This window comes from Haematobia irritans, chromosome 2, assembly GCF_050003625.1.
Source record: "Haematobia irritans isolate KBUSLIRL chromosome 2, ASM5000362v1, whole genome shotgun sequence".
NCBI lineage: Eukaryota > Metazoa > Arthropoda > Insecta > Diptera > Muscidae > Haematobia > Haematobia irritans.
In genome coordinates, this window is record NC_134398.1 from 225218734 (window position 1) to 225235006 (window position 16273).

The 16273-nt window shown below is 35.8% G+C and overlaps 2 protein-coding genes across 2 annotated transcripts in view; both read right to left on the reverse strand.

Moving 5' to 3' along the window:
• Positions 1-12330, reverse strand: part of ninaC (STKc_myosinIII_N_like and MYSc_Myo21 domain-containing protein ninaC) — a 40203-nt gene extending 27873 nt beyond the window's left edge. The window contains exon 1 of the mRNA XM_075297650.1: positions 12170-12330. The gene's annotated coding sequence lies outside the window, so the exon portion shown is untranslated. The remainder of the gene's footprint in view (positions 1-12169) is intronic.
• Positions 543-5816, reverse strand: LOC142225304 (uncharacterized). Its single transcript, XM_075295081.1, has one exon. It carries the CDS (start codon positions 5814-5816, stop codon positions 543-545), a length of 5274 nt encoding a protein of 1757 aa, XP_075151196.1.
• Positions 12331-16273: the final 3943 nt, after the last annotated feature.

Here is a 16273-nt window from a genome sequence, read left to right on the forward strand (position 1 = left end):
CGACTACTGTCGGAAGCAAGGTTATAGCATTGTGCTTTAAAATAGCCGAAAGTGTTGTATTCGCCGAGTTAAATGATGATGAAGTAGTCGTCGATGTTGAGGACGATTGTGTCTTGGAAGTTGACGCTGGAGATTTAGCTGAAGTTTTAGCTGAAGCCTTCTGTTTCTTTCGTTTCTTAGATTCCAACCGGGCATGGGTGTGTAGAAGACTATGATGAGCTTTTTTACAATATCGACAACCAGTTGTAGTGAAGCATGTGTTGCCAGAATGCTCATGCGCTAGGCAATTGGTGCAATATCCGTATTTGCGTACTATTTCTTGACGTTTCAAGATATTCATATCCAAGAAACGCTTACATTTCCGTAAAGGATGAGACTGTCTACACAAACGACAAATGTACGATTGGTTTGTACTCCGTTTATTACGATTTTGGTGGGAATGTGATGTGGATTTATTATCACGCATTTTGGAACTATAAGAAAAAATAATAATATTCGTTTGGAAATCTGGAATGACTTAAGTACTTATTATGCAGTACTGGCTAAACTGTATCTTCGATAGGAAGAACTACGAGTTTTGTAATCGGTCGGGTAACAATGCCTTTTTGCGTAATAATTTCAGCGACTCTAACTCGGTTATCAGCCCCAGTATATACCTTTTTTATTCTCCCAAGGCGCCAACAGTTTGGTGGCAAATTTTCTTCACGTATGACCACCATGGTATTTTCTTGTAAATTATCGGTTGCCCGTTTCCACTTATGGCGCTTGTGTAATTCTTTAAGGTACTCTTCTTTCCAACGGAAACAAAAATGTTGGTGGATCACTTTAAGCCGTTGCCAGCGGTTTACAATGGATAATGGACTGTCTTTTATTGGAGGATCAATGGGAGCTAAAAGTGGAGTTCCTATTAAGAAATGTCCCGGGGTCAAAGCAGAAAGATCTGATGGTTCTTGAGAGCACGGGGATAAAGGACGCGAGTTTAGACACGCCTCAATTTTTGCAAGGAGAGTCTGAAATTCTTCAAATGTATGCTTGAAGTTTGCCGCAACCTTTTTAAAATGAGCCTTAAAGCTCTTGACCCCAGCCTCCCAAAGCCCACCCATATGTGGCGCACCTGGAGGAATGAAATGCCACGTCACATTTTGGTGGGCATAATTGGAACTTAATAACTGATTGGAAGTCAGTAAGAATTCTTTTGCTAATGTTCTGGATGCACCAACAAAATTTGTACCATTGTCCGAATACAGATGCAATGGACAACCACGGCGGGAAACAAATCGACTGAAAGCTGCTAGGAATGCAGACGTTGATAGCTCGGAAGTGGCTTCCAGATGGATCGCCTTGGTGGAGAAACAAACGAAGACGCAAGTGTATCCCTTCGAAATTCGACATGATCGGCCGGAGTATGACTTAATGTCAAAAGGGCCAGCGAAATCAAGGCCCGTGTGAGTAAAGGGCCGAGAAAATTCTGACCGTTGAGGTGGTAATGCAGACATTAATTGTGTCTGACATCTATGCTTGTAAAGAATGCATGATTTGCATTTATTTATGGTCGTTTTAATAAGATTTTTGGCCTTGGGTATCCAGTATTGTTCTCTAATCAACCTCAATACCAACTGATTACCGCCATGGAGACAGATTTCATGAATAAATTTCACGAGAAGACGTGAATATTGGCAATTGTATGGTATAATAATTGGGTGTCTTTCATTGTACCTTAACGCAGGCGAAGCTGAAAGACGACCACAGATACGCATTATGCCTTCACTATCTATAAACGGATTCAAACTCAATAAGGAACTAGACGATGCAATATTTTTCTTTGCGGAGAGTGCGTGGTATTCATTAGGATAATGTACCTTTTGACACATGACTTGAAGCTTAGTATGGATTGAAAGAACTTCAAAAGTGGAAATATCTTTCATGGGACTGTAAAAATTGGACTTGTACTTTGGATGGGTTCGATACAGAAACCGGTACATGTAAGCTATTACTCGAATAGCCCTTGGAAGCGATGAAAATCTATCCAAAACATCGTCAAATTGTGCGAAATAGGTAAAATTTACCTTTATTGGCTTTCTCTCTAAATCGATATCTTCGTGATCGAAAATTGGCCAATTAGGTTCTGAACTTCGAAGGAATGGTGGTCCTTGCCACCAAAGTTCATTTTCAATTAATTCGCGTGGAGTCAGACCACGACTTGCTAAGTCTGAGGGATTAAGTTCAGACGAAACATGGTGCCATCTGTGAGGTGGAATAATTTGAGTAATTTTAGATACTCTATTGGCCACAAACGTACCCCAATAGCAAGGAGGTTTGGAAAGCCAGGATAAAACAATTGTGGAATCAGTCCAGCAATCCACAGTAAATTCATTTAATCTCAATTGGGGAACAATATGGTCGATCATTTCGGCTAGTAAAGTTGCCCCACATAACTCTAGTCTTGGAATCGATAAGGTTTTTATTGGGGCAACTTTGGTTTTAGAAGCAACCAAATGAGTGGATATGAAGTTTGTGCCCCTTATACGAATATATAATGCAGCGGCGTATGCCTTTTCTGAGGCATCGCTAAACCCATGCAACTGTACCTCACTATCTGGAGAATAGTTGAACCATCTAGGGATTTTTATTGAATTGACATACGGATAGTTACTTTGGAAAGTAGTCCACTTTTTCAAGGACTCTGGAGTTATCCTTTCATCCCAGCCTGTACCATCAACCCATATTTGCTGCATTATTATTTTTGCAACTACGAGGCATGGTGCTAGCCAACCAGCTGGATCGAAAAGCTTTGAAATCTGGGATAATACTTCCCTCTTCGTATATGTAGATGAAGTGGGGAAATCTTGAACAATGAAGAAAAACGAATCCGATAAGGCATTCCAGCGAATGCCTAGAGCTTTAGCAGTACTGGAGTCATCGAATTCTAAAAATTCGGCATGAAGTAAATCGGATGACGGGATATCGGATAAAATTGATTTGGAATTAGATGTCCATTTTCTCATTTCGAAGCCAGCGGATTTTAAAGCCAAAATAAGTTGATTTCTAGCCTCAATTGCTTCCGAAATAGTATGAGAACCAGCTAATGCATCGTCCACATACATGAAATTTCTAAGAATTTCGCTAGCCTTTGGATACTTATGTTGGACATCATCTGCCAATTGAAGCATGGTGCGAATTGCCAGATAAGGCGCACAATTGACTCCAAAAGTGACAGTTTTAAGTTCAAAATCCTCTAAAGGATTTTGAGGATTTTTTCTAAAAAGAATTCGTTGAAAAGATCTTTGGCTGGGATTTACAAGAATTTGGCGATACATTTTGGTTATGTCGCCGTTGAAAACATACTGGAAAAGTCGCCAATTTAGGATGAGCACAATGAGCTCATTTTGTAAGATGGGACCTGTATGTAACACATCATTTAGGCTTACCCCATTGGAAGTTGGGGCCGAAGCATTAAATACCACTCGGACTTTGGTAGTAACACTTTCGGGCCTTATAACTGCATGATGTGGCAGATAATAGCACTTGGAGTAATTTGGAATTGAATTAGGGCTAACTAGACTCATATGATCTAGAGTTATATATTCCGCAAGGACGTTATCATATTCCTCCTTAAAAGCAGGAGTGCGGATTAGGCGGGCTTCGTTGCGAAAATATTGGGCCATGGCAATCTTTTTTGATTGGCCGAGATCAACATCATTCGGATAAGACTCCTTGAATGGAAGAGAAACAATGTATCTCCCTTCATTATTTCTTGTCGTCGTGCGGACATAAAAATCTTCGCAAAATTGATCCGAAGCGGAAATGAACTTTTTCCGAGGAAGATCTTCTATCTCCCAAAATCGTGAAATCTCTTTATCCAGTGAGATTTCACAGAAGTATGATACTATATTGGGAGAAATATCCCCGGAAGTATCTGGAATGGGTCCGGTCAATATCCATCCAAATATTGTTTCCTGAGCCATTAAGGATCCACAAATATCGCGCTTAAGGCCAGGAAGCATAATGGATGGTAAAATGTCCCCTCCTAAAAGGACATCAATTGTGGAACTTTCATAAAATCTAGGATCAGCGAAAGGAATGTTGGGAAGTTTCGAAAGTGATTCAATTTCAAAGGTCCTAGAGGGAAGATTTCCCGAAAGGTGTGGAACCACTAGTGCCGTAGTGAAAATTGCAATATTTTCATCCGTATTGGACCCTAATACAAAAGAACATTCTTTCTGTACAGCAGCCGACACAGTGTTATTCAATCCTGATATGTTGGCACTAGTGCGTCTAAATGGCAATTTCAAAATATTAAAAAGCTTTTGGGAAACAAAAGTTCCCTCGGATCCCGAATCGACCAAAGCTCGAGCAGTATATGTCAACCCACTGTGACAGATCTTCACCAAAGCAGTTCCTAACAAAACACCACGAGAGCTGGTCGAAAAGCATGAATGGACAGTTTCATTTCTAGAAGTGGACTGTATAGATGATGAAGTGGATGGAAAAACCGCTGCACTCGGATTGAGTTCGGTGCTATTAGGTTTTTCGTTTTGTGGCTTATGGAGTAGAGTGTTGTGCTTTTTGTTACAAAAGCGGCAAGAATATTTGCTGTTACAACTCTTGACTGTATGAACTTTAGAAAAACAATTTATGCACATACCATTAGCTTTAATTTCTGAAAATCGTTGACTCGGATCCATTTTTAAAAATTTTGGACACTTGCGAATGATATGGAATTCTTTGGGGCATAATGTGCATTTTGGTTCAGAAATATTATTCTGAAATGTTTTCACATTCGACGGATTTCCCCGATTAGTGGATTTTCCAGTTGGGAGCTTTAAACGATTCGTGGGATTCGGTTCCTGTTTCCGGATTTCGGACACTGACTCTAAAGTCTTATGACGATTTGTCAGAAATGTGTCCAATTCAGACCACTTAGGAATCGCTGTTTTATCCGACAGGGTCTGTTCCCACAACGTGAGCGTGGAATCGGGTAAACGATTGGAGCAAATAAAAGTAAAAATTGGGTCCCATGTTTCAATTTCGATGCCGTACTGTTTAAGCAGTGAGATACTAGAATTCATATCTCTTTGAAGCTTCTTCAAAGTGGCTCCAGATTCAGCAGTAATCACCGGAAGACTAAATAAGTTCTTGAGTTGTATGTTCACGAGAACTCTTTTATTCTCGTAACGAGCACAAAGACTCTTCCAAGCCATCTCGAAATTATCGTTAGTGAGGGGGAATTTACTAACGATGTCATGGGGCTCGCCTTGGGTCCTTCGGGTGAGGTGAAACAATTTTTCAACGGAGCTCAATCTAGGATTATTCAAACAAACAGCTTTGAATATATCCCGGAAAGTTGGCCAAGTTGAGAAGTCACCCTTAAAAGTTGGGATTTCGCACGGTGGCAACTTGAAGCCGTTCGGAGCTTCTGGAATTGGGATGTGTACCGCATGCGAAGTGACAGACTGAGGATTTGGATTCACCCTGGGTGAAAAGTGGTCAGATAAAATTTCTTTCAGTCGGGCATTGCAACGGCAGTATGTCGTGTATGCACTGCGATACTTCCCCTTGACGGTCTCTAATTCGGATGCTTTTTCCGGATTTATGCCCTCTTTACCCCCCTCTTGATCATCTTCATCATCACCGTCGGCCTCAATGTCCTGAAGGCACTGGTCATAGGAGAGCTTAATTTCCTCCCACAGTGCTTTCAGTTCTTCCATATGCGACTCGACTAAGTATGATGACGATAGAGGGGTGTTTTTATCATTAAGGTTGGCTTCAAATTCAACCAACCTGTCTGAAACACGGATAAATCGGTTAAGAGACATATTGAATCTAATGGACTGAGGTAATATTACAATCACGTAGTGGAGATAGAAGATCTTCAACCGTAAATTGTAAACGAATTCCCGAAACAAAAAATCTAGTATTTCATACACAGATTAATAGGATATCCCAAATTATGGACAATGTATGAATTTTAATGAAAATATATACCACTTATCGTATTGGTAGGATTAAAAAATATGGAAAAATTCTTACTATTTATTTAGTACTTATTAAATGATTTAAAACCATAATAAAGTATGATATTAAATCAGATAGGTACTAACGACAAAGGGTTTCGACAAAAAAAATTGTTATATTCGTGTTAAGTTATTCTCAAAGAATTCACAATGACAACTCATAAATTCTTTGGAAATAAATACAGTTTCCCGAACCCCATATAATTCACCAAAATTGTGCCCAAAACTAAAGAATAAACACGCTTCGACAACCCTACTTTATTTTTATGAAAGAATTTTACGTACTCAATAGATATTTTGTATCTATCGCATTCGATAAACAGAAATTACAAACACTTTTACCAAATCAACTGTTTTGTATGCAACCAAGGGTTCTCTGCATAGATCAAAAAATACATTCCACAAGAGTAAAGAGATAATGGAGTTTAAGAGAACGAGAGTACACCGATTACGCCCACACAGAAACAACCAAAATTGTACAAGTGATGAAGAGGTATAGTGGGCAGAAAAAAAAAATATGGAAAGGGGGGTCGGAGTACAACGAAAATATCTCTGAGAGTAATTGCGAACTTTGGTTAGCACACGTAAATAAAACCCAATGCGATTATGATGAGTATTACACTGGCAGAATAAAGAAAGGGTAATTGTGGGCAACGAGCGTTGGTATTCAAAAAGTTTACAGAGCAACCTCGATGGCTGTAGTGTTATATTTCAGTTTTATGTAAAGGGGAACTTTTTTTTATATACACGAATGGTTTATGTGTAGTAACAATTTCTTACTTTTCACAAGTACACAGAAAAAATTAGTCTTTACATTAAAAGCATTCTTTCAGTTTAACTAATATTTATTTAAAATTTTCGAAAAATATTTATAGTGTAATTTTACTTTTAATTTGATATATTCAATAATCCAATTTATAGAATATATATGACAATTAATTATTTCCGAACATTTTTTTTTTTTTAGTTAAATTTAAATTATTTATTATTTATTTATTTATTTTAACTTGTAAGTTATATGTTTAATTTAAATAATTAATATTTATTTTAACTTTTTGAAAAGTAATCTTCAATTTACTTTTTAATTGGAAATATTTGTTTTTTTTTTCCTGTGTAAATGTACACTATGTTTTGATTTTATGACAGAAAACTTTTTGTTTAATTATGAATGTATAAGAATGATTATTAATTAATTATTTGAAGAAAAAATATCGTATCAAAAATGAAAAGTAGAATAAATAAATAAAAAGTAGAATAGTTTGAATAATAATTGTGCTATACGTGGTAGCAGAGGTTGTACTGTAGCTGATGGTACGATCAGCACATACATGGAATTTGACATGAACAAGAGGGGCGATGTATGGAGTCGTGGACGTCAGCTAATGCTGGTAGAGAAATAAATCGCTCAAGTGATAAGAATTGGAGGGACTCTTATACTGAATGAGTGTATGAAGTGGAGGAGAGAAGCGTATGTGTGGTTTGGCGGGAAAAGGAGAATAGATTGCTGAGCGACAAATGAGTAATTAGAAATATGTATGGGTGTTGGAGAAGTGTAGAAGGATGAGGGAAGGGTACATCTGTAAAGCAAACAATTATCATTGGCATATCTTCATAGCAGAGCCATGTTAAACATTACAACAGGCTTCTGTTACGAGCATAGAATTTCACATTGGTGACCCAGTGAAACACGTGGGTTAGCATACATATGGACGATTTTGTTTTCTATTGAAGATTTAAGACTCACCACAATATCTTAGAAATTAAAAAATCTTCCTCTTCAATTTTTATACCTCGCCTCAGACATCAATAGCCTTGATTTTTAGCTTCTATGGTCTCCATACGCAGATTTTCCAATTAGGTTCACAATATTTCCTTTTTCATAAATTCTCAATATTTTCCCAATAGTAGAATGCTTGTTTCATCAAATTCACATATATAACAATTGTTCCCTTTTTCTTTTCACTTTATAAAATTTGATTTCTCGAATATTTCATTCTAATATTTAACAAAGTTGTTACCACACCGAAATTCAAATGAGCAATGAAATATAGCAAAAGACGAAAACGTAAACTAACCTGTTTGGAGCGATGCTGGCGTTGAGTGGATGCTGTGGATTCTGTGGAGTTGATTTCTCTGAGAGCTCTTGTCACAGTGTTGTTGGAATCCGGTTCGAAGGACCAAAATGTTTGTATGCGGGAGTGCAGTCAACCTGTTGGAAGAGTATTTCTCGTGAGCCGAAACAAATTCCACTATTGCAATAATAGTTGGGATTTGTACTCCAGATGAGATTACAGGAAAGAAACAACCAATATCAAAACGATGGAATGGAAAAAAGAACAAAACGATCTGGTTTTAGATGGATGATATTATTAGGGATTTATTTCTTTTCTGAAACAACGCCTTACCAGTAGATATGATGATTTCAAACAGAGTAGTGTCACTTAAAATTATTGCGGAAGCTGTTGTTTTGACATGGCTTGACAGTTTTGTAGGTTTTTAGTTGTCATTTGTAATTATAATTTATCGATTTGTGTGGATTTGTATCTGGATAAGTAATTGGGTATTCTAAGAATCCCAGTAGGGATTTCAGTGTTGGAGAAATTAGTATTTTAGACGGGAAAAGCTTTTCAATTGTTTATGTGACATAAACAGTTTCATATACCCCATCATAGGACTAATTATGGTTCCAATGAACCAATGAGTCGTGCATTGGCTGAATTCATTAATATCTCCAATGAGGATATTGATATATTTGATAAATTTTCTAAATTTGTTAATATTCTAGATTTAATATATTTTTAGTTTTAAGTAGTCTGTAAGGAATGTTGTATTTCCATAGACTTGAATAAATAAATAAATAAATAAATTTGGAAATATTTAACTTAGAATTTGGTGCTATTCATAAAGATATAGAAGCTCATAAATGAGATTGATTCCAACTCGTTGTCCTTAAGAAGGTTTATATTAATTCAAATTTTATTTTTGAGCGTCTTTAATCCTCAAATGCTTGAGCTCACGTGTTTTAGATTTTAATTTTTTTTATTCATTCTAAGGGTATATGAGCTTATTAATTTAGTTATAAATCTGACCAAGGAAACATTTTGATCTAATATGAAAGATTATACAACCTACATTTTAGAACATGCAATTTTAAGGACAAATTTCGTTAAACTAGAAAAAAAATTATTGAAACAAAGTTCAAAATTGTTGCTTTAGTAATTGTAAGGCAAGAAAAACATTTTTGATGTAACAGGTTGGCTGATAAGTCCCCGGTCTCACACATAGATGGCGTCTCTAGTATTAAATGCATATTATTTTTATATAGTACCAACCTTCAAATGATTCGTGTCAAAATTTGACGTCTGTAAGGTAATTAGTTTGTGAGATACACACAAAAAAAAATTTTTCTGATTCAATCACCAAATTAATTGATCCAATTAATTTTTTAATTGAAATGTCTTCAATCACGAAAATGATAGTATCAATCACAGTTTTAATTGGGCATAGAAAAAATTCTTGATTAAAAAATTAATTTTTTTTTTAGCAAATTTCAATTAATTTTTTAATTGATTCAATTAAAAATTTAATTGATGGTGATTGCAAAACTCAATTAATTTATTTTAGAAAAGGTAACTATTTTTAATTACTTTCTGAATTGGCTTAGAGTTTTTATTTGGATTAACAAATGATTGTTTGAAATACATTTTTAATTAAAAAAAAATCAGCACTTTTTTAACTGAATTAGTCTTCCGAATTTGATTAAAAAGTTAATTGTATCAATTAATTTTTTAATTAAAATTTTTAAAATTTTCAATCATTGACTTAATTAACTTAATGTTTCTGTCATGATTAAAAAGTTAATTGTATCAATTAATTTATTAATTAAAAAAATTTTCAACTTCAATTAACTTTTTAATTGGAAATATTTTGGTGATATTTTTTTCTGTGTAGAGCGTCTTTTGTGAAGCAACTTTTGTTATTGTGAAAAAAATGCAAAAACGGAATTTCGTGTTTTGATAAAATACTGTTTTCTGAAGGGAAAAAATACGGTGGAAACAAAAACTTGGCTTGATAATGAGTTTCCGGACTCTGCCCCAGGGAAATCAACAATAATTGATTGGTATGCAAAATTCAAGCGTGCTGAAATGAGCACGGAGGACGGTAAACGCAGTGGACGCCCGAAAGAGTTGGTTACCGAAGAAAACATCAAAAAAATCCACATAATGATTTTGAATGACCGTAAAATGAAGTTGATCGAGATAGCAGAGGCCTCAAAGATATCAAAGGAACGTGTTGCTCATATCATTCGTCAATATTTGGATATGCGGAAGCTCTGTGCAAAATGGATGCCGCGCGAGCTCACATTTGACAAAAAACAACAACGTGTTGATTATTCTGAGCGGTGTTTGCAGCTGTTAACTCGTAATACACCCGAGTTTTTCCGTCGATATGTGACAATGGATGAAACATGGCTCCATCACTACACTCCTGAGTCCAATCGACAGTCGGCTGAGTGGACAGCGACCGGTGAACCGTCTCCGAAGCGTGGAAAGACTCAAAAGTCCGCTGGCAAAGTAATGGCCTCTGTTTTTTGGGATGCGCATGGAATAATTTTTATCGATAATATTGAGAAGGGAAAAACCATCAACAGTGACTATTATATGGCGTTATTGGAGCCTTTGAAGGTCGAAATCGCGGCAAAACGGCCCCATATGAAGAAGAAAAAAGTGTTGTTCCACCAAGACAACGCACCGTGCCACAAGTCATTGAGAACGATGGCAAAAATTCATGAATTGGGCTTCGAATTGCTTCCCCACCCACCGTATTCTCCAGATCTGGCCCCAGCGACTTTTTCTTGTTCTCAGACCTCAAAAGGATGCTCGCAGGGAAAAAAATTTGGCTGCAATGAAGAGGTGATCGCCGAAACTAAGGCCTATTTTGAGGCAAAACCGAAGGAGTACTACCAAAATGGTATCAAAAAATTGGAAGGTCGTTATAATCGTTGTATCGCTTTTGAAGGGAACTATATTGAATAATAAAAACGAATTTTGACAAAAAAATGTGTTTTTCTTTGTTAGACCGGGGAATTATCAGCCAACCTGTTAAAGAAATCATTTTTAAATTAACTGAGATATTACACCTTTGCACTGAAGATAATAAATTTTCTAATACTTTCGTTTAACATTTTTTTGAAATAAAATTGCACATGAATAGCTTTGTTATTATATATCGCAAAAAGATCTGTATTCTAATTTTTATTTTATGTCTTTATTTTAAAGAACCAGCATATTTGGCTCGGAATCAATACCAAAATCATCAAGAGAAGATCAAAGTCTTTGAATTCAAGTAACTTGTTTTTGAATGTAAGGGCCGAAGTGGTCACTATTCATTCGCTTTCATCCTGCTTTTATTGGATCAAAGATTTTGATGTTTAATGTTGTTAAGTCTAGTTTTTGTAAACCTGAAATTACGATATAAATCCATAATCCATTTTCTTGTTGGGACACTCTTATTAAGATATTCTCGAGATATTGTCGTTTATAAAGATATTTTTATTTCAAAACAACTTTATATCAAGGATGAAATATCCCCGGAATATATCTTGGAGCACTGGTATTGGTTTTGTCTCAAAAAAATTATATTAGATAAATATTTTTTTTCAATAAAGATACTGATTAAAAATATTCCACTGTAGATGGACTGAAAAAAGGCCAATGTGTAGCTTGCAACTCAAGACATAAGTTAGTCACATCGAATGGATACTAAAATTAAAATTACTTCCATCATTTTTTTTGCATTGGGAATCAATGGAATAATACGCTTTTATCACACTTGCTGAGTATTTATCTCATGTGCATCATTTCTCCTGTATAGCATCCTTGTGTTCTTATACTGTATTGGTGTCAGAAAATACTTAAACTCATTGTCCGATTTGTTTTCTTCATAAGCTTTGTTATATTTATAAAAAAGTGTCCCTTTAAGGAAATCAGAAGAAAATATTCACATCCACCTTCCATTTATTAACTATTTTGGGTATATCCATATAACGATTTTAGAGTTGCACCCGTTATGTAAAACTTATTAACTTAATTCAATTAGCATAATTAATTAATATGATAAAAATTCCATCTCTGAATAATCGTCCTTCACATTACCGTTTTATATTTTATTTTTCAAACCAATCACTTCTTATGCATTAATTTTTTCTATGAAAAAAACAATGTCCTTATCCAGATGATATCCTTTCGTCGAATTCGAATATTAAAAAATACCGACCGAGCGTGCAGTTGAAACTGCAGACGAAAACTAACTGACCATTTTTCAAATGGCCAAATTGTCTTTTGTCTCAAAGTGTAGGACAAAATGAAACCTTATATAAGTTAGTTCTTGTGGCCAAAAGATAATAGAGAAATAAACAGGGCTTAATAGAATCGGTCAAATGTTAGTCAGTCATTTAGTTGACCGGTATAGTTGCTATTCTATTTGCATATTGTCTATATGACCCAGAAAGGTGAATGTGTGGGCTATTGAACGATTGCTGCACATTTAAAGGTTAATTTCTTTAGAATTGTGCAAACTATTCATTCATCGAATATGTTGCGGATTATCAATCGATATTTGTATGACATACGGATTACAATGTGTTTTCAATATTCATACAAATTGTTTATAGAACATTTTTTGTATCCGGAATATACAACTGTAGATAAATTGTGGGCATATTTTTGAGAAAAGTTTAGACTTTTGGTGATTGATTGTTTATCGTTGATTGTTTTACTAAAGACTTTTCTAGTGAAGATGGGCAATGTCAGCTTAGTTCGACAGGACCAAAATAAAAATTGCTGTTGTTATCGATAATATTGATTGAAACCAAAACTTTTGAGGGAACTGCCTTATCGTCATGAAAAACCTTGCTTGCGATTTTCGTAGTGGATCAAAATCCCATGAAAAATTAATGCAATATTTCTTTGTATAGGCGTCCTAGAACGGGAAGGAGTCCAATTTGTGATCACAAAAAATATCAGCTGGCTCGTAAAGGATTTCAACAAAATCTCTTTCAAACGCCCCTATACTGCCTTGTACAACTGTGGTTTTAGTACTAAAAATGCGCTTTTTGCAACCCTGCCCCAATTTTCCTTGTAGATGAATGTATGTGTGAGTGTACGCATACGGGTTTGTATTTGTATTGATATGTTTACAAACAGCTGTTAAATCTTCAAATCTACGAAATCTCGTTATTTTGCCAGTCCGAGATTTGTAAAGAGATTTTGGTTCTAAATAGCGAGATTTCGTATCTAGTGCGAACGTAGTATGAGTTTGAGATTTCTTTTTTTTGTAGTTGGCTGCATCTGTCATTGACATTCCATAAAATGGTCATCTTGACAGATCGAAATTTGTAAAAGTTATGTCATATTGAATGTATCTGGAATTGAACATGTACTCGACTTGATTTCATGCAAAAGAGCGATGGTGTTGACATCGCAAAAGACATCAATTCTAAGGATGAATTTGACGAAACATTGATCAAACGGCTCATTATTGTAGAAGAGACATGGATTTATGCGTATGACTCGCAATCCAGACATCAATCGAGTGAATGTTGACCGAAGGTGCCATGTCGTTTTCAGTTGAAAAAAGGATTACAAGAGTGTTATTTACCCTGATTTTTTCCTCAATATCGGACATTCGCCAATTTACATTATTTTGACATTATTAGAGGTTTGTGTGAAGCAGAAAACTACCGGATAAGGTGCCGCGTCAAATTGCCGTCGTTATCAGCGAAAAGACTACATTTGGGCCATATTAGAGGTTTGGGCGAAGCACAAGGTCAGACCTTTGTTATGTTGAAGTTGTATTATTTGGGCCTTATCAGAGGTTGGTGCGAAGCAATTCGCCAAAAACTACCGGAAAACTTCTGGATTTTGCACGATAACGTATCGTCATAAAAAGTCATCGTTATGTGCCGTCCAGACTATAAGTTTATCCGAACGACAGTGCTCGTGTTGAACATATTCCAGATGTTGCCACATTATAAGTTAAGTCCGACGGCATAATCGATACTGCTGCCTGTTAATGCGATCGATAAAACATTTATCGAATATTTAGTCATCGCCGACAATTCGTATCGATTGGCTGCACTGCAAGATTCTTTTCAAACAATGTCATTCCGTCCGGATAAACTTATAGTCTGGACGGCCGTGAACATTTGGCTAACGACGACACAAATAACATTCACGGCACTCCGCGGGACGCATTTAATCGGTCGAGATGAGATCATTGAGAATTCCAAGATAGCTTTGATGGCCATGCCATATATCGAATATAAAAAAATGTTTTGAGGGTTCGATCAAGGGCTGGCATAAGGGTCATTGTTGTACAATTTTTAATTTCCTGAACAAATATTTGAAAGGGAGCTAAATTCGTGACCAACTCTTTTTCTAACGCTAACGAAATGTATGCAACCTATAAAAATGTGTTACGATTTTTCCAATTGAAAATTTCTTGATGTAAAATTTTGTTGATATTGATTGTTCACATTACTCCAATCTTGGGAAAACTGTGTTATCGACAAGAAAATGAAATTTCTACTAGATGCCCGTGCTAGGCTTTAACTGTGTACTTTCGAGGGAGTTTGTTGAAGTTAAATCTAGTAGCTGTAGAAAATTTCCTTTTATTGTCGATAACACGGTACAACATTCTCTTTTTATATATCACTCAATTTAGAAAAGTAGCGTTTTGTATTTGGGCGAACTTTCGAATGTAACATGTAATGGAAAAGTAAATGCCAAACAGGAAACACTGTGGTTGCTCATATCTCCATAAATATGAGAAATATGGGGAATGCCTGATCATATCCAAAAACAAGAAATCTATGAGAATCCTATAAAATCTAAAATTTTATATGAAAAAAAAACAATCTTCTATGAAAATAAAAACTAGTAAACACTTTATACGAAAAAATTAATGACTATGACTGGTGAAATGAAGCTAAAGTCGTGATCATTACAAGAAAATCCAAAAATCCACAAATATTTGAAAATATATACGAAAATGAGCTAAATCCATATACGAAAATGAGCTAAATCCAAGATTACCCCAAAAATATCAAAAATTAGTTTTGCTCACATCTCCTTAAATATCCGTCCTACATCGAAAGGACAGCTAAATTCGAGACATGAATTTATGCGTATGACTCGCAATCCAGACATCAATCGAGTGAATGTTGACCGAAGGTGCCATGTCGTTTTCAGTTGAAAAAAGGATTACAAGAGTGTTATTTACCCTGATTTTTTCCTCAATATCGGACATTCGCCAATTTACATTATTTTGACATTATTAGAGGTTTGTGTGAAGCAGAAAACTACCGGATAAGGTGCCGCGTCAAATTGCCGTCGTTATCAGCGAAAAGACTACATTTGGGCCATATTAGAGGTTTGGGCGAAGCACAAGGTCAGACCTTTGTTATGTTGAAGTTGTATTATTTGGGCCTTATCAGAGGTTGGTGCGAAGCAATTCGCCAAAAACTACCGGAAAACTTCTGGATTTTGCACGATAACGTATCGTCATAAAAAGTCATCGTTATGTGCCGTCCAGACTATAAGTTTATCCGAACGACAGTGCTCGTGTTGAACATATTCCAGATGTTGCCACATTATAAGTTAAGTCCGACGGCATAATCGATACTGCTGCCTGTTAATGCGATCGATAAAACATTTATCGAATATTTAGTCATCGCCGACAATTCGTATCGATTGGCTGCACTGCAAGATTCTTTTCAAACAATGTCATTCCGTCCGGATAAACTTATAGTCTGGACGGCCGTGAACATTTGGCTAACGACGACACAAATAACATTCACGGCACTCCGCGGGACGCATTTAATCGGTCGAGATGAGATCATTGAGAATTCCAAGATAGCTTTGATGGCCATGCCATATATCGAATATAAAAAAATGTTTTGAGGGTTCGATCAAGGGCTGGCATAAGGGCCATTGTTGTACAATTTTTAATTTCCTGAACAAATATTTGAAAGGGAGCTAAATTCGTGACCAACTCTTTTTCTAACGCTAACGAAATGTATGCAACCTATAAAAATGTGTTACGATTTTTCCAATTGAAAATTTCTTGATGTAAAATTTTGTTGATATTGATTGTTCACATTACTCCAATCTTGGGAAAACTGTGTTATCGACAAGAAAATGAAATTTCTACTAGATGCCCGTGCTAGGCTTTAACTGTGTACTTTCGAGGGAGTTTGT

Excerpts from the sequence above, each read along its gene's own strand:
- LOC142225304 (XM_075295081.1), bottom strand. The coding sequence starts at position 5,816 with ATGTCTCTTAACCGATTTATCCGTGTTTCAGACAGGTTGGTTGAATTT.